The sequence below is a fragment of the Vidua chalybeata genome, chromosome 2 (genome assembly GCF_026979565.1).
Source record: "Vidua chalybeata isolate OUT-0048 chromosome 2, bVidCha1 merged haplotype, whole genome shotgun sequence".
Classification (NCBI taxonomy): Eukaryota; Metazoa; Chordata; class Aves; order Passeriformes; family Viduidae; genus Vidua; species Vidua chalybeata.
Genome location: NC_071531.1, coordinates 63554576 through 63573530, shown reverse-complemented (window position 1 = coordinate 63573530; position 18955 = coordinate 63554576). Strand labels below are relative to the sequence as shown.

The 18955-nt window shown below is 38.0% G+C and overlaps 1 protein-coding gene across 2 annotated transcripts; it reads right to left on the bottom strand.

The window, feature by feature from the left end:
- Window positions 1–1805: 1805 nt before the first annotated feature.
- Window positions 1806–18635, bottom strand: C2H3orf85 (chromosome 2 C3orf85 homolog). 2 transcript variants are annotated; one of them, XM_053935289.1, is made up of 4 exons: window positions 18548–18635; window positions 11303–11451; window positions 10960–11020; window positions 1806–1852 (listed from the first exon to the last, which is right to left on the bottom strand). In XM_053935289.1, exons 1-4 carry the CDS (start codon window positions 18594–18596, stop codon window positions 1812–1814), a joined length of 300 nt encoding a protein of 99 aa, XP_053791264.1. In that variant the 5' UTR covers window positions 18597–18635; the 3' UTR covers window positions 1806–1811. The 2 variants fall into 2 exon arrangements, with proteins under 2 accessions (XP_053791264.1, XP_053791263.1); XM_053935288.1 differs by lacking the exon at window positions 1806–1852 and adding an exon at window positions 8343–9234.
- Between the last annotated feature and the right edge of the window lie 320 nt (window positions 18636–18955).

The following is an 18955-nucleotide window of genomic DNA, read 5'->3' as shown; positions in this document are numbered from 1 at the left end:
ACTAAATCACTTGGTCTTCCCCATGATAGCCTTAAGCCAAAAAAAAACAAGTCTCATGAGGGAGGAGAAAAGATGTCTTTTAGAGGAACAGTATACAAAACTTAACTTATTTCTGGAGAAAAATGTTCTGTGTACAAGATCTTTAAACTGTGAAGGTTTTAAAGGCACAGGGATAAAAAAGGTAGTAATCCAAAATCCAGACACTTTATTTTTTGAAAGAAAAATATTTCCAGTCTTTTTCATTCATTAATTTTTTTCCTACTTAGTTTCTTCTGTGTCTTGAGGCCACATAAGTTTCCAATTCCCAGACAACAGGATCAGACTCACAGTGTTTTCTGTGACCTCCATTCCTCTCCACCTGTACATGGCACATTTCATCTTTTCTCCTTGCTGCCCTCCTGCCCACTGCACTTTTTTGCATGAGCTGCCTGGACACTTGGCTGTTATCTCACAATCACTTGCCCCACAAACCACTGAATGAAAGGGTTCACAGGCAGCATCCAAAAACAGAAACGTTGGCACAAATATTCATAAAAGTCAGTTCCAAGGAAATGCAAGGAAATTACTGCAGTTCTGTTGAAACTAAATCTAAAAGATCACCCTGTGCTTCCACTTCACTATTTCCAGCTGCCTCATGCAGACACTTCCCCTCTTTGCCTGTTCTGTGCTTCTTTGTGCCCCAGCTCCAGGCTGCATCTGCCAGACGTGAGCTCTTCCCAGCCAAACTCACTCACTCCTATGAATGCTCTGCTCTCCTGGAAGGAGGCAAGCTTATTTTTCGATTCAGTTTTTACTTTCCCAAGCCAAATTTCTTTCCAATGTGTTCAGGATGATGTGTTTCCACTAAATAAAGATTTGCTCTCCTTTTTGGAGGAGAAGCTCAGGGAATATTTTTGTTGCAAATTATGATCCATATTTGGGGTTTAACTATGTTATTTAACTGTTTCTACACTTACCAAGGAGTTACACCCTCATTTTCCTCTGTTCTTCTCCCAGACATATCAACATTAACTTCTTAATGTGAAAGGTGTTTATCTGCCAAATTTTCTAGTGGATACCAGCTCAAAAATTGACTAAAACACTTATCCGAACTGCTAAATCAGAAAAGTACATGCAGTTCATTACTAGGTCACTAGGCATGATGGTAATCAACTGATTTAGGCTGATTATTGGCTGATTTGAGAGGCGTTTTGGGCTTTACAGAAGGTGTTAATATTGACACCTGAGCTTTATTCGATGATGTGTTGAATGACTTCCAGGACTGATCATCTTGCATGTCATCTTGCAAGAAGAAATTCTTGAGTCATCCCATGTAGTTCTAAAAATTTGAGGCTCTTTTTGGAAGAATCTCTTTCTTTCATCATTATGATAGTAATATGCAGAGGAAGAAAAAGTCAGTGAATTTAATTCAAACAATCTGGAGCTTTATGGGACAAAATGAAACTCTGTCCAGAAGCTGTAACCTATAGAATCACTGGTAGTAGCTATAGTTTCAATAAGCCATTTTGCAGATTTAAATTAATTTCTTATCCTTTTGACTGACCAGATCTCCTTTGAATGTGCTTAAAGAAAGTATGTCCTCTGTAAGTGTGCCAAGGCCACAAGGCTGAAGGTTAGTGCTAAAAATCATCTCTACTAGAACATGGAAGGGAATTCAGGTAGTTCAGATGGCTATCTATGCACAAGTAAATAAAAATACAAGTAGCCTCTCTTCCTTCAATTTTCAGCTGGAGTTCAAGTGACATGTATATCCATGCATGAATATTTGTGGGCTGAAGATTTTGTTTTAATTCTTTATTATTAATTGCTGGTCAATAAGGTGCGTGCCCAGTAGGACCTGTGCTCATTCCTCCTAAAAGCAAAGAAAAGACAACACGATCTGCTGTAAAAATTGCAGCTTGTTATTCAAGATAAAATAAGATTTTGTAATTTCTAAAAAACGTAATATTAAAAAATGTATAAAATGTGTAAAATTAAAATAAATACATAAATCCAACTGAAAAAAATCACAACTCTTATTTTCTTGAAATTACTCAAACATTCTTCAGTGACATTGAGCCCAGGTAAGAGATGAAACTGAAAAACTGAACTTCACTCTCAAAGGAGACATTGCTAGTTTATTATTGTATCTGTCTATAGTAGCAATTGTTCTATTCTACCTCTGCAATCTTTGCATGGATTCATCATCCTCCAATGCTTCTGCTGATGAAGTACCTGTACAACTGCTATCATTAATTATTTCTGGAGGCACAGTCTGGCACTGCCATACCAAATTAGCAGGACATCCATGCATGCTGGAAAAGCCTCAGGCCTCATTATCACCTTGTAATTCAATGGCACTTTCCAACCTTTTTTGGAAATCCATGTTCTTACTGTGAACTGTTATGCCATCTTAAGAGCCAACTTTTCTGGGTTTGAAAAAAATCTCTGGTATATATTGACTTGTATTAATGCAAGCTTGGAGATTGAAGTCCACAGTTCAGCAATCTCTTATTGGTCCATTCCATCTAGCTTGCTATGCAATCTAGGCAGTGGGGAAAAGAAGAAAATGAATCAGGCATATATATGTGTGTGTGTGTGTGTGTGTGTGTGTGTGTGTGTGTGTGTATATATATGTATGTATATAGCCTGTCCTTGAGGAGACTTTCTACAAAACTGTTGTTTAGTCACAAGTTAATAACAATCCTGTCACAAGATAATGAGACAGAAACACAATCCATTATTTGCATTGGACATAATGATTGGTAGGGCTGTTGCACACTGAGTGATCTTGTACTAGAAAGGTAATGAATTAACTTCTGTCCTCTTCAGTGCTGTGAGCCATTTTCTGTGATCCTGAAACATACGTTTCAGGATTTCCAATTTTAGGGGATGGTAAGATCAACTCTAAATTGATTGATTCCTGATGCTGCAGGACTTGTACAAGAAGATATATCACTTGTACCAGGTCAAATGCAAAGGACAGATCCAGTCTTTGCCAGCAATTTATTGACACAGATGAGCTACTTTCAATCCTTGCTCAGACCCAGAACTGACAATTTCAAAACATTTCTCTGAGTTCCCATTCTGGACTAATATTAATAGCAGTCTCAAGCTAGCAGATTTCAGGACAGATTAGTTCAATTTGAAAAAGATTCAGAGAAAACTTGGCTTGCCCAGGCTGTTTAGTGGGCTTCTGAGACAAATACAGTTATCTGTTCCTGGTTCTCCTGAGACTCATTTCTTCTAATCAGCTGGCTACAATGCAGGTGATGCAGTCTTCTTCCATGTTAATCTCTACTAACTCATTAGTAGCTCTTTCAGAAGCTGATTTTAGGAGGGTGTGAATAAATTTTCAACATGCATTGGTAACTGCCCCTCCATTTCCTGCATTCGATTTTACATGTTAGTTAAGAACTGAAAAGGAAGATTCTGTCAAATAAGATCCTGTCCTCAGTTGTCACTGCTCCCACTAATAACATAACTTCAAAGCTTTCACTGTGGGAAAGAGGGATCCATCTGATGAGCAATTCTCTCAAAATCCTTCAGCTTCCTTTTCTGGTTTCAAACTAGCATGACTGAATTACAAAATCTATAATTTCAAGAGAAGAGACTTTTTTGTAATTCTCTAATTTTGTAATTGCTGCTGCACATGCTATTCCTGATACAGTTGACTTGACAGATCAAGGTAGCCTGGACATTTTAGTGAGGCACAGAGTAATCTTTGGTTGCTATAAACAATACCTGTAGTTGTACTTGGGCTAGATGTAATCCTCTGGCAATTATTAAGAGAATGAAAATAAACTTTAGCTTGGGGCAGAGAGGATGAGAAAGGAGTAGGAAACTGTGTAATCCTAAATAATGAAAAGGAAGGTTATTTTCTTTTTTGTAGAAAAATTATTTCTGTTATCCACAAAGTATAGTATTGAATTGTTTGTACACTTAGCAAAAGGTAATTGTTTCAAACTATTTATGAGTAAAAGCATGGGTTTTGTTTTTTTTTTTTTTCTTTTGTTCCTCTTAAGTTCACTATTTAAATGTTTTAAATAAGCTCTTCCTCATTACTGCAAGTCCTCTAAATTAAAAACCAAAAGTCAGCACATGTAACTTTACTATAATGGAGTTGCTTTATGAGGTACCACAGGAAAATTCAGACTGCATCCTGCCCACAGTTTAATGTGGGGATGTATAGGTCCCAGGCCATCAGGAAGCTTGTGGTAGATTTTTCGTCAGTAAGCCTCCTGCCTGAACTTCACAGCAAGGGTAGCACCATAAATATTTCAACCCCAAGAGGAAGCAGCACTTTATAGTTCTCAGTGCTGTGTTCAACTAAAACTGTTTGAAGCAGTTTGAAGTTACAAATAAGATCTTTTAAATAGTTCTTCTAAATAACTATGAAATCAGTTGTTTTTCAGTGCTAAGCAGCCACCACCACCATTCATGGTTTTCTTTGTAGTCACTTTCTTTCTGTGGTTGTTTTCTTGCCCTTAGATGGTCCTACCTTCATTTTTAAGTAGTCACAATAGCTGCTTCCTCATTGCACCTTGCACAGTCCAGCCTTGGATTTATGATAATAGTATTGACAGCAGTTGTAAGGATGTTTTTTTAAGCCTTCCTTGAGCGAGCTCCCCGCTGCACAGCAGCTTTCAATCACAAGCAGGACATAGTTGAATTCAGATAGGATTGCACTTATTTGGTTCTGCCACGGAGGCAGTGACTGGCATGAAATCACCTTAGCAGTGGCTACTATGACCAGGAATAAGGAGCTGAATAGGAAGTGTCACTCCAAGCTGACTATCCTGTAACGCCTCATACAGAAAGAAGCTTTTAGCAGTTGACCCCAGAGGGCTGAAATTCATCTGTCTGTCCCTTCTTCCCTCCCTATCCCTATCTGGATTGACATTGGCACAGGGAAAGCTTGCTCCCCTTGGGAAGTGGTGGTTAAATTTGCATTACGAGTCTCAGTGACTACTTGTTCTATCTCTAAGGCAGTCAGCTGCAGCTCCCAGCCTGCCTATTGCTGCAGTGGGATGTGGCTTGGGCTCAAAGGGAACAGATGTTTGCTGTGTTGCTTTATCTTGATCACCTTTACAGATATCCAGCTTGATACCACTCATCTCTCATAGAAGGAATTGCTCCTCTTTTTAGCAGCTGGTAGAAAGTAGGCTCTGCAGGTTTGATATAATATTGTTTGAAATTCATATCTCTTCAACAGCCTTTGAGGCAGAATAGTAATTATTGATGTTTGTTTACTTAACATAATAGTCACATACAAAGACTGCTTCTTTCCTGGCTGAACTTTTTGGGTTTTGGATAACTTTCTATGTTTACATTTTAACTACTGAGCTCATGTTTTCCTATGGATGGTGCAAAACACTAACAATTTATTTCACACTCTACATGAAGTGGTTATGGCAATGCACCTGCCTCAGGTGGGTGGTTTATATACTTAATCAGCCAACTTAAATTGCTTTGAATGCAGCTTGCTCTTGCTGGCAGCCAGCAGCAGGTGTAGATTAGATGAGCATTTTGTCTCAGCTGTTCTGGTTTAAATTAAGACAACAGAAGAGCAAATGTAAAGCAAGGCATAACATTAGTGTGATGCAAGTTCAAAAGGTTTATGCATTAACATTTTCTGGGACCAGCTTCAACCACATGAACTACAGTAGCGATGAAGTAGTGTGTAAAACTTTCATTGAATACCAGTTGCCACTGTTCTGTTTGAAGAAACCATTGCAGGTCATAAAATAAGTGGTTCTTTCTCATTACCTCTGTATACTCACCTGCTGAGTTTATAGAAAACTGTACTTATCCCATACTCAACATTTGTAAAGTAGGTTATGTATAGGTTATTTGGATTCTACAGCTTTCTTTATTCGCTGTGTTCAGAATGACTTGCTTTTCTCATTAAAAGAAAACCATGGAGTATTAATCTTTTTCTTCAATTATTACTGAAATGACAGATTTTCTTACTTCTCCCGTCATGTCTGACTACAGTGATTCCCTTCTCTGTTTCCCTAACAAAGCAAGGCTCCTATAACCATGCTGTCTCCATAGGTATGTGATTTTCCCTTATGTCTAGCCACAGTCATTTCATAACTTGTGGGCTGTTTTCAATTCAACTTGTCAGAGCAGGAGAGATTGCAAAGGCAGTTTGATTCTTCTTAGACTGGGATAATTAGGGATACAAGAAGCTGGGGAAATAGGCAAGTGCTCAGAGGAAGGATTTGCAGCAGGACTTGCCACTCCCATGGGAGGGATACCTTATAAGGACCTTGCCTGGCAAAAAGCTACTGCTGGAGATAGATATCAACCATGACATACCTGGAAATTCTGATTTCTGTTGATTTTAGTCACCATGCTCACATAAGTCAGAAAGAGTTGGAAAATCAGGCTGCTTGGTGGATGTTCTGCATCCATCCAGTTAACATCTACACAGAGACAAACCTGACTCTAGCTTCCTGTGACTCCTCTTCCTCTCTGCCTGTTCCCCCTCTCTCAGAGGAACTCTGTTCTCTCTAGCCTCAGGGAGCTCTGGTATTTGTGTGTCTTAGGGGTTTTTTTCCCTCAAAAAACTTGCAATACTCAGAAAATAGTAATAAATACTGCTCTCCATTGCACCAGAAGCAAAATGCCCTGACACCTGTAATTCCACTCCCATGACCAGCACAGATATATTTGAAATTCTCTTTAGTTTAACATTATTCTTTGGTTTTGTCATTGCTAAGGTATTGCATGTGTATCTGTGTTGTGTAGAAAAAGCAAGGAGATAAAACTTGTAGGTGGAAACATAAAGATGTGTTGGAGAAGTCAGCAAGAAAGGGTCCAGCTTTACTTGCATTAAAGTGCTGAAACAATATGTGAAGGTAAACTGGGGGAGCAAATTCACAGGGTAAATATTTTCCCCAGTTATTAATAAATGCAGATGAAGGTGCTTAATATTCAAATACTGTGAAAGCCATTTGCTCACTGTCATGAGTGGCATGTATTTGATAACACAAAATAAGTACCTCATCCTCCACCACTACTCATGCATGCACAATTCTTCCCATTTAATTCAGCAAGACTAATTATCTGAATTATTGACATTGTCTTGAAGCTATGGATTTGCAGATTGAGTGTCTGGCTTTCAGAACAACTCCTTTAAAGGAATTAGTCATGTCTAAGTACAATAGATCTGTCAAATTGCATCCCCTGGCATTGTCTGACGTTTTGGTTGAAAGCTAGCCTTATGCTAGACAGTCCTCATGGCAGGACAGTGGTTATCCTAATTTTATGGCTCTTACAACCCTAAAATATCTCATAACAGTTGGGCAGCTACCTCACTAGTTGATAGTAGATGGTAGCTGATAGCACTTCACTTTGCCTTCCACCTCACTGATGGCCTTTGTCATCCCCACTCCAGGGATATCTACTGTCTATCTGCAAACCAACTTCTGAACTACCCGCATTTTTGTTTAACTTGACATGCAGGCATGAAAACTGCAGGTAATGCACAGATAGTCACAAACCCCTGCCTTGAAAGAAACTACATCAATTAGAGAGATGGGCAGAAGAGACCAGTACTTCAGGAACAAGTGCTGTGGGCATCAATGCCTGCAGAGTTGCAACTTCTCTGGGACCAGCAAGATGCTCAGCTGGGGCAGGTGCATCCTTGGAGTTTTAATGCATATCCACTTGAAATAAAAGGTGATGCTTATCCTTACAGTCCTGCATTTTGCTATAAATTGAAGAGTTTCAGTAACTCTGCCATGTCTGTGCTGCTATTGAGGAAAATACTGGAAATACTGGAATTTTTAGGGTCTGTAGCCCTAGCTTATCCAAGGCTGACCAGTGCAGAGAAAGCAGGCAGCAGGGACTGTGTTTAACCAGTGAGGTCTTTAGTCTATACATCACTTGTCACCCTTATCTTTGAATGAACTGTTCATAATTAAGTAGCGTGACTAAAGATGTCAAATCCTACATGGCAAATACTGAACTTGCACCTCATTTATCTCTTTCAAGTGTTTAACAAATTTTCAGCTTCAGCTAATGAATAATGGCAATTTCAGGCCCATTGTCCTATGCAAGGAAATGAGTAATGGCCTAAGGATTGTTTCATACCTAGAAGCATGGTAGAGATTGCCAAAAAGCCAGAATGTGGATTTCTTTCTAGAAGATCCAACATTATCTTCAAATTTGTTCCAGTTAGTGTACAGTCCATATTCACAAAGAATTCTGAAAGCACAACATGCAGAAACTGCTCTTTGAGGATAAAAAGCAAGCAAAAATTTCCTTCCTTCACCTACCCTGCCATTAGGTTGCAATACATTTTGTTTTCCTCAACAGGTCATCTTTATTCATGCAGAAATTTTGACCAAGTTTGAAAAAGCTTTTAATTGTTAGCATTATATTAATAACATATAAAAGTAACATGGAAGCCTCATCCTCTCTTCAAAGATGTTCTGAAATAAGGTACATTAATTAATAGGGACCAGGAAACTTCCAAGCTCAAGAACATAAAGTACATTTGTCAGCACTATTTTCTTTATGGAAAAGGAGCCATGAAAGTTTCTACCATTTCCTATTTCTGTGGAGTAAGAAAAAACAACTCACAGTAGTAGCTGTGAGTTCACTTGGTTTTGGCATTCAAGACCAGGTACAGAAGATTAAATGAGGAAAGAGAAGCACTGACATGAATGGATGTACTGTAACACCTACTACTAGTACTTGAAAAAATGTAAATGCACTTGAACTACAGAGGTATACCTGAAGCAAATGTGCTGTACTTCTCTCACCCATCCAAAGTGACTGATTTTCATTTCTTATTCGCCTCTCAAAAATGTTTAATGTTTAAGGAAAATCCTGAGAAATAACAATGTGGTTTCCAGTCACAGAAGCAGGAATGTATGTCTTCAAACAATTGTTTAGTCAAAAGAATATTTTACCTGAAAACACTAGGCATTTTTAAACCCAGCCTGCTAAAAGTTCATTGTTGGTTTTCTTCAACTTCTTATTCAATTTACCATGACCTACATCTCAGTTCTACTTACAAATATAAAATATGCAGTATTTATGCAGAGAAATAGTGTGTTAATTTTGGGTTTAGACCCAAGTGGGGGATGAGATAAAGTCATCTTATCAAATACATAATGGCAAATACATCTGGCCATATCTTAGCACGGCCAGATACAAGATGTGTAGGATTTAATAGCTTGTTGTTGGAGGTGAGTCCCAGACTGCTGTAGTAGCTCCATGTAGGATCTGATGTTGTCACTAGAAAAGATGGAATAAATTGCTTTTAGGAAAAAAATCACAGAATTAATTTAAAGCTCCTGTCAATAGCTGTAGTCTTCAGATTTGCCAGCTTTTGCAAATGTTTTCTCCTGGAAGTACAGCCCCAGAACCAGATTCCTGCATAGGCTGTATAGGCTTTCCATTTCAGAATGATCACTGATCAAGAAAAATAAGGTTGAAAAGAATTGTTCTACTTTTACATAATGGTCTTTGTAACTTCTAGCTTGATGCTTCTTTACTACTATATGGCTTCTCAAAAACACTGGATATCAATTCCTCTCACATTAGCATTGGGTGTTTATTTCAGTCTGTGAGTTAACTAGCCTTGCATTGAAATCATAACCATATTTCAGTGGGAGTACCTGCAAATGTGTTTATGTAAGTGGCTTTAATCCTGTCATATGATAATCATTAGGATTATCTTTCTGGAGGCATAACTCATCCTGGAGTCTGCCTGGCATCTGCTACAATCACAGCCATCAGGCACATGGATGCACAACCAGTAATTAGACAAAGGGCTTTTCTCTGTGAGGAATTTTTCTGATGGGGAAGGCAGTGGGTTTGTTTCAGAAAACTAGGTAAAGTGTAAATTTGTGAATTTCAGGTAAACTTGTCATAAGGCAGAAGTAACTGCTGCTATCTGCCCATATCAGTACTAGAAACTGTGAATAAATAACCTGGTGCTTCCTTCCAGCTGCCCAAGGGCATCAGCTGAAGCCTCAGCAGGAGGGAAGGTAAATTATAGCTTTTAGCTATTCTCTCCTACTTTGCTTCTGCTCAGATAAGTGAAACTGGTGTCACCTTTCAGGTGGAACAGTCCTGGAAAGCTCACTCTGAGAGTCTCCAAGTCAAATTCATATCTTATAAAAAATAAAAGATCATTCCAAAAGCTGCATTTCAAAATGAAAAACTCATTTTCAAAAAGAAATGTACTTTTAAGTCAATAAAATTCAAAGCATATTCAAATCAAAGTACTTTAGAAGTTTACCCATTTTCCAATTAGTGGTTTCAGTCAGACTGACAGATTGCTGTCTTAGTAACTATTTTAAGCACTGAAACTGTAGAGTTTAGTTCTACCTGCTCCTGTCCATTTTTAAGGACTGCAGTATCTTCAGAGGAAAAGTGTTCCACAGGAATAATGTGTGTACTGTGCTTATCCAACTGAATAATTTAGTAATTGTTCCCTAAATTTGAAAAATATTTGTCCAAAAATGTGTACAATTTTAGCACAATCCTTAACAATTTTTCTGAGACAGTTTGCAACACTTCATTTCACATACCCCTGTGCCAATCTATAAATACTGCTTTTACCAACTGCTGTGTCTCATTCTCTGTTTGTTCTGCTAAGGTTTTATTCCACACTGAATACAGTTTTGTTGCTGAAAGAGATGGGGGTTTTAACTTTTTTTTTTCTCCTCAGGAGTTGCTTTCTGTCTGTGTTTTAAATCAACTCTATAGGAAGCAGTTTAGCTTCTGTGGACTTTGAAAAGGATATATATTCTTTAAGCTCTTAATGAGTTTTTCCAAAACATACTTAAAAAAGAATCTGCCACAAAAAAATGACCACATTTAAATAACTGTTAAACTTGGACAGTAGAAACAAATCTTCTTTAATTTTTCAAGATGGAATTGGGTTTTTCACTGTGCCAGGTTATGATACTATAAACCAATGTCAGCAGTTTTGTAGGGGTCAGTTTTACTTACTTAGGTACACACAGGCTCCAAGTCTATGAAATGCTCGGTTGAGAAACCCCATCGAACACAGCTGTTGAAGGATTGAAGGAAAAATGGTCCAAGTCCATGTAGTATTGTCCTGTTTCCCTCAAAGCTGCCCATGATTCACTAATCTGAAGTAGATCAAGACATAAAGGAATATTCTGAGCTTTGATGCTGACTAAATACTCTTTGTGACTACTGAGCAGCCTTACCCATGTTGATAAATCAGAAAAATTTCCTCCCTTGACCAAAAGGATTTATGTTACACATTAATTCCAGACCCGTGCTTTCTTTTTCTCAAAAGGTGCTGCACGAGGAAGGAAGAAGATACCTGTTCAGCCACGGTGTATGCCCACGTGTTCTGGCGGCTGCTTGAGTCCCAGTAGCTCAGAGAATATGGTATGTGTCGTTTGAGCCGCATGAATTGATTCGCTGATTCTTCTGCCAGAAAGGGTGCTCCAAGAACACTCAAAACAGAAGCTGATAAATATTTGTTATATCAGAAAAATATGTTAGAATGTGCACTTCAATAATACGCTTATATCCACAGAACATGGTTTTGAATCTGTAGTTTATTTAATAAAAATCAAAGGTGGTCCTACCTTAGATTCACAGAAAGGAACTTTCTTTTTATACTTGAAGTTAATAAAACAAATGCTTTAAATCATTATTTTGCTGTTGAATCTGAAGTAAATAAAGTTACAACCTAAATAAGGTACTAATTTATTTTCAATGCAAAATTTTGTTACAAAAATCCTCTTAGGCTGTAATTGCACCAGTCTCAGGTGTGCCGAGAGCCTAAAGTTTTTTAAAATAACACAAACCCTACCTATGAATTTATCTATGGTTTCTGAATCTCCTGGCTTATATGTGATTAGTATCAACATAGAAATTGCATGCTTGGAAATTACTTTCTGAACAGAAGATATTGCACTTCTAATCTTGTTATTGCATTGCTTCAGATAGCTTCTGAGGTCACCATAGATGCAGGAGTCCTTACATATCTTGAAAAAAATATTCTTCACAAGAAAAAGGGCAGAATTCCTCTTTTGCTTCATATGAAAGGCCCTGGTACAGAAAAACTTTTTAGTCGCAAGTGTTTGAGACATAAATTAATTGTGAGACATAAATCAATTTGGGGCTAAAAGAGTCCAAAATAGCATGTCACTCCAAATCACACAATTTTTAATGAACCACTGATTAAGATGGAGCTCAGATCCATCAGCCGAGCTGAGGCCAGTGTCTGTGAACAGCTGTGCTCCAATTTAGTCAAGTGGGTTTAAATGGATACCTGAGGGTGACCTGCACATACTTGGAACAGATGGGCCAAGAACCTGAACCCTTTTCTAATATGTCGTAGAGTAGGAGCTCAGCAGGGCAAGCTATCACCTCACTCACAGCTCTCCAATGCCCTGATTCCTGAATTTCTAGGGGGAAAATTTAACTGGGAGTATCAAATGTTTGCTTTCATACACAATGTTCAGCTGAATCAAGCTGTAATTCATTTGTAATTATTGCTGATCATATTCCTGATCATCAGATATTTCCTGATCATCAAATATTTCCTGATCATCCACAATATTGTTGCTTTTTAATTTTTTAAATAGAAGAAAATGTTTGCTGAATTCATACAGGTAGAAGATACGTGAGTGAGAGTGTTTGTTGCTCCCTTTCTTTCACTTTGTTTCTTTTCAGTGCTAAAAATGCGTAAAAAGAAGATGAGAAAATATTTGGTTATACAGTAATGAACAAAAAAATAGGGTGGTTGTAATCTTTGGTCTTAATATAGACATCAAATAGTACTTTCGAAAACCTACTTAGCGAGCAACTACAGTCCCAGTAGTTCCTTGCTACTTCAGTTTTTCATATTCCACGTTACTATAATCATAGGTAGAAGTTTTAGGGTGGGGAGTTTTCAAGGAATAATATCTTCAAAAATGTTACCAACTCCATGAAAGAAAGTAAGTTCAGACATTTGGTGGAAGGCTGGCAAAGAAGAAAATATATTTCATGCATATGTCTATTAAGCTGCTATATTTGTATTCTAGAGCTGCACAAGAGAAAACTAAGTTTGTGACAAATTTCAACATTTCTCTGGGAATTTACTATTTTCCAATAGAAAAATCTATGAGCTGTAAATTTCTCTTTCATGAATTTAGGGATTTTTTTTTTAATTACATATTTTGTAAGCTCATGATTACATTTCTGGACAGAAATAACTGAACTGGGATCAGAAATTGACTCTTTAATTTAAAAAGGCTTCCGTTTTCTTTAAATGTACATATAGTTAGTAGGGGCCATTAAACATTACATTTTGTTACCAATATGTGCTCTGGCCCTCCAAATTTGAAATAAGCTGCAAAAAAAAAAAAAAAAAAAAAAAGAGAAGATCATTAAGCAGCCCTGCTTCTTGTGGTTTTTTTTCTTGCTGCCAGCATCTTTAAAAATGAGCTTGTCATTCCACTGGTGGGACAGTGAGGTGTTATCTTGGCTACTGTGGTGCAGAGAGCTGCATCTTCAGGGTATTACATGTCAATTTTTAATATAAATCCTTCTCTGGCTGCATCTGTAGCCAATGAGCAATGCCACCTCTAACTATGCTAAATATTCACTTTGATTGAAGTGCACTTGCCTGCTCTGAGGAGAGGCAGGTATGCCAGCTCTGCTCTTGGCTTTTCTTGTCAATGCTGACACCCAGTTCTTTTTCTTTTCTAGCTGCTATTTCATTTCCTGGGAGCTGTCTCTGCAGAACTAGTCCCCAGCTGCTGGGGCACTCCAAAAATGCAGAAGTACCAAGAGAAAATCAGGTAAGTGCCTCTATATATCGCCTAATCCTTCAGGCTTATCTCATTCTCTCTTTGTCTTGCTGTAAAGACCACGATAAATCTCTGAACATGGCAAACTTCATTCACCTCTGGAAAAACTCCAGTGAGATCATTTCCAGCATAACCAGAATTAGCCCTGTTGGTCTTTCACTGTAGCTGCACATTTGCTTGTGCTCTGGCAGAGCTCAGAGAAAGCAAGGTCTTCACTTAGCTCTAATGTAGACCTGGGGTCATCAGACCAGGTGTCTCCATCTGAGTAACCCCTCTGAATACAGTGTAGAGTTTTCATCAAATGAACTATGTCTTGCCCCAAGTTAAGTTTCTTGGACTGGGTGTAATTTTCTCCCTCCTTTTGAACAGCTTAGCAAAATATTGTGGAAGAGTTTGCTTTATAAACACAGAGTATTCCTGAAGGAGTACATCTTCTAGAAGATTAGCATACAAACCAGGAGATTGGAATTTCAGAGCAACTCATGTAAGACTAGAGGGAGTTAGGAGCAGATGATGTTAATAAAATGGCTCATAGTGTGTAAAGCTGAGCTGCAAAAAGATGAAGAATTTCAAGTTGTACTAAAACAGTTAACTCACCATTAAAAGCAACCAGACATGTTGTATGTTTTTTGGGGTTTTGGGGTTTCTTTTTAATTCAATACTGTTTTCCCCTCTTAGATAAATATGTAATTTGAAAAGCACTTTAAATATGAATGTCCCAGGGGGAAAACAGAAGGAATGCATGTGGAGGGTGAGCTATTGCCAAGGTTGTATCAGCTGTTACCAGTTAGAAGGTTTCCTTTCATCATCTCCTGAAGATTCACTCAGTGTTCTCACATGAGAAGCAAATTATAGAAAAAAATTGGCTGGTTTTAGCAAGAAGATGCTTAGCTTATATAATTATTGCCTTCAGCAGATAGTTTTGTCTATCCTGTGCACCTCAAAACATTGTCCAGAGGGAAAGCTGTTAGTAGTCATTATAGCTACCATGCCTTCTGAGCATCTAATTTTGGATTACTATGATCTAAGACTAAACTTGAGGAGAGATGGTGATACAACCTTGTCATCTTTGTCAAAAAAGCAAATGTGCACTTAATCCAGCATTGAGTATATAAAAAAAAAAACCCAAACCAAAGACAGAAGTCTGATTATGAAAAGGCATATAAAATATCCTAGAATGACAAAGTAATAATAAAAAATATCACAGTATGTCAAGCAAACTGCACTCAAAATAGAAAATCATCCTGGATGCATCTTAAATTACTGTGCTTTAAAATATCTTCATCCTAGACTTGAATGGAAGCGTATTTCTCTTTACAAGGATAGATTTCTAGAAAGCAACATACTCATCTGGGTGCAGCCACAAAATCTTCCCAGGAAAACATCTTTTTCTATCAGCTGAATGTGCAGTGATCCAGTTCACACAATCAAAAAGGTGAGGATGGGATTAAGTTTCGACACATTTGCCTGCTAAGGGACCTATTTAATTGATATACATTTTCTTTTGTAAAAGTTAAGTAGCAAGAGCCATTGTGTGCTTAGTAGTCTGGGGAGAGCAGGCAGGCCACAATTTGCACTTCTAATGGCAGAGTTTAATGATAAGAAGGCAAATCTTCAAATTTGCCTTAGTATAGGATATGCTTTTTCTTGCACTCTACCCCAAAGTCTCTTTTTATCTAGATCAGCGCTATTGTATAAGTGGTAAGGAGCAATCTCTAGGCTTAGGACCAAAATTTATCCCTATTGTGCATCTACCACAGGGAAAAGTGCTTTATCTCTGATTTGTTGTGATATTTACAAAAAAAACTGTCAATTATTTAGTAGCACTTCAAATCTGTGCACACTACTGTTTCTCTCTAGTTTCTGAAGACTTGCAAGTTTTTGACAACTTGAAAACATATTGCTTAAGTTAATATCAATGTAATTTAAATGTCAAAAGTTGACAATTGCTCTGGCTCCTTTCCTTTAGGTCTAATAACTCTTCTTATTATTGGCTATGGTGACTCTCTGGTCAAAATCTCAGCTCGTGAGGTAAGGCTGCCAGTCTTTATCAGCTCTTCAGGACATAACTTGGACAGAGGCTAAACTTGGACAGAGCTAAACTTCAACCTTGCTGATGTGGCAGGTGCTGACGTGTTAGGAACTTTGAAAAAGTAAATCAAGTCTGCAGCTCAGTTGTGTTTCCTAAGACTAGAAATGAGCCAGAATGTACCACCTCCCCACCATGTTTCAGCTGTCTGACTTTCTTAATCTAAGTTCACAAAGTCAGACCACAGGACTGAGTCTGAGGACTCAGAATACCACAGTGCAAATGCTGAAAAAAAATGTGACAGCAGCTGCTTCTCTCTTCACTCAAGTATTTCTCTAGATTATGTGGCATTCCATGGAAACCAAGATGTGGTTATCTGTCAGTACACTGCATAAAGTAGCTGGATTGCAGCAAAGACAGACTTGTGGATTCTGCGGGCCACCTCTAGCCCAGATATCACCTTTTTTTCAGTTCAAAAGTGTAATTATATTAATGTCTAACACCTGCACATTGATTTTTTTTAAATTATTTATTAAAATGTTTGTATGTACATAGGCTTTGTATCCTGGAGTATTTGAATGGTAACATAGAATTAGTTCAGTCAGATTTGCTACTACCTGTTGACAACAAGATTTAAAGTCACTGATTAAGTGCTTCAACTCTTTCCATATCACCCAGTCTTTGAAATTTTGGCCTTATCTGTTTCTTTTTCAAGCTTGGAGAAAAATAGATTTTATTCTTTGACAATTCTTAATTTTACATCACAGGACACAAAGAGCTCTCTGGTTCAAGAGATGTCATTAACAATCCTTAGAGCTACAGCATCAGCCTCATTCCCTCATCAGCAAAGGCAGAGAAGTTACAGACACTTAATGCAGAATTAGCTATTGAACATATTCAATATGTGTGATGATGTCAGGGGTCAGGACAGTTTTCAGGCATGGGTAAATAGCAAGGCAATTTGGCAAAAATCCTAGATAATCCTAGGAACGGAGCTACTTCCACTGCAGCAAAGTATTAGAAAAAGAACCAGTCAATTGGTCCACTCAGTGGGTCCTGTTGAGATTTCCTTTCTGCATCCATACGTGGCAAAACACCCCCATCAGACACCTGAGAGACTTCAGCAATTATCTCAGTGCCAATGCATGGCACTCCTACCTCATCCCTTACTGCTGCACGCTCCAGAGGCTAAAGCAAAAGATCCAGAGAGTCTGTTCCCTGCACTGTGACTATGGTTTCCTATGAGGAGTGATTTGTAGCAGCTGAATTGAGGGCATGAAGAAAAATAAGGTTCTAATGAGAGTCTTATAGTTTCTATTTTATTTTACCACCACCTTCACTGTTGCTGAAAGGATTTACAATTAATGAAAAACTGAACTGATTGTGATCAATGAAGTTTTTAACAGCTCATTAAAAAGCAGTAATAAGTAGTTCTTAATGTATTTTGAAGAATAGAAACTTGAAAAGAGTTTTGAAAACAAGACAAGAGACATAAAGGAGATGAAAGTAAAGTCTTCCAAAAGGAGGGGCTGCAAGCTGCTGTGCTCACAACTTGGCCTCAGGTGACACTGTTTGTGCTATAAATGGCCTTCAGTGGAAAGGAGGTGAAGTTCAAGAAGATAGGCATGTACCCAGGAATTGTACCAATTCAACTGCAGATCAGAAAGGACAAATAAGGGGAAAAGGTTTATAGCTGAGCTCAAACTTGCAGAAGAGACAAAGTCCCTTTCCATCTCCTTATTTCCCTGCAGAGAAATTCAGGTTCATAGGGCATGGAAGTGAATTCAACCCATGAGAGAGATTATATCTGACTGTGATCCCAATTTACAAAACATTTTTCAATAATCCACAATTAATCATTGTCTCCCTCATTCTGCCTTAGCTACTCATATCATGTATTTACTGCATGTGTATTGGAGCACTCAAATCTAAGAAATACTTTTAACACATGCATGTGGAGAGACCATCTTGTCAAGATGCAGGCAATCACTTGGGAAGTCAGCTGTCACTGCCTGCCTGGTTTGTTCTAATTTTGTGAGAAACAAATTAATCCTGCAGCATGTGCATCACTGATCATTCACTCTACCAGCATGTGCTGCTTTGGGAAGAGCATGTGGTAGCCCTGCCCCATCCATTTTCTCTCTGGTCCAAGTTTTACAGGTTGAGTCTTGATTGTAGATGCTCTGGTTACAAAGTGGTGTGAAGGATCAGCATCCAGACAGCCTGAGTGCTTTAAAACAGTCTCCTTAAGAAATTCATGTCAGGCATTCCAGAAATCACTTGTGAAATAGATTACTTTGAGTCCTTATAAATGCATGTGAAATTGTTTCCTACAAACAATAAATGTTGAGATAAGAATAATATTTAAAGAAAATTTCATAGAAACAGCATCAAGCTCTATTTACAATTTAAAACTTCAGGATTTTTAATTCTTTTTACAATTTTAGCAGTTCATTTTAACATCCTGTAAGAATGCCTTTTAGTCAGAAATGTATCCTTCCTCCTCATACATGAGCAGTAAAAGGCTCAAAAGCAGTCACAAGGAGCAGAATCAAACTATATTTCACAGAATTTGCCATGCAATCTTGTGCTCACCCACTCTCCTGTATGTCCCTGTTGCAGTGATTTCCAGTTAATTGGTGTTGTTCTGGTGGTAACACAGGGGTTTTTGCCAGCTGACTATTTAACAAGCAGGAAGTGAATGACATGAGATAGGATACCAAGCACTTACCTGTAAACAACAGAGCAGACACCAAAATTTGAAACATTTTCAGAGACATGGCAAATTATTCAGAAAGGGTTTCCTTTGTAAAGTGAAGAGAGTGATACAGTTTTATACTTTGTTATCTTTAGGTTTATAAATCATTTACCAGATATGTGTAAGGGGTTGGTTCAGGCAGAGGGCAGGGTACAGTGCTTAGTTCAGATTTGTCTTATATGCCTCTGTTTGTACACTTTGGACCTTGCAAGCTGAGCCTCTAAGGAGCCATAATGACTCATTGTGTGGATGCATTTAATTCTTCATAAGTTTTATAAGAAAATAGCACATTGGGCTTGTTCTAGGAGCATTTAACAGGTAAGCCTCAGTCAAGTAGTCTTTTGCATGACTATTTTCCCCCTCATCCTGTTGATAGGCACA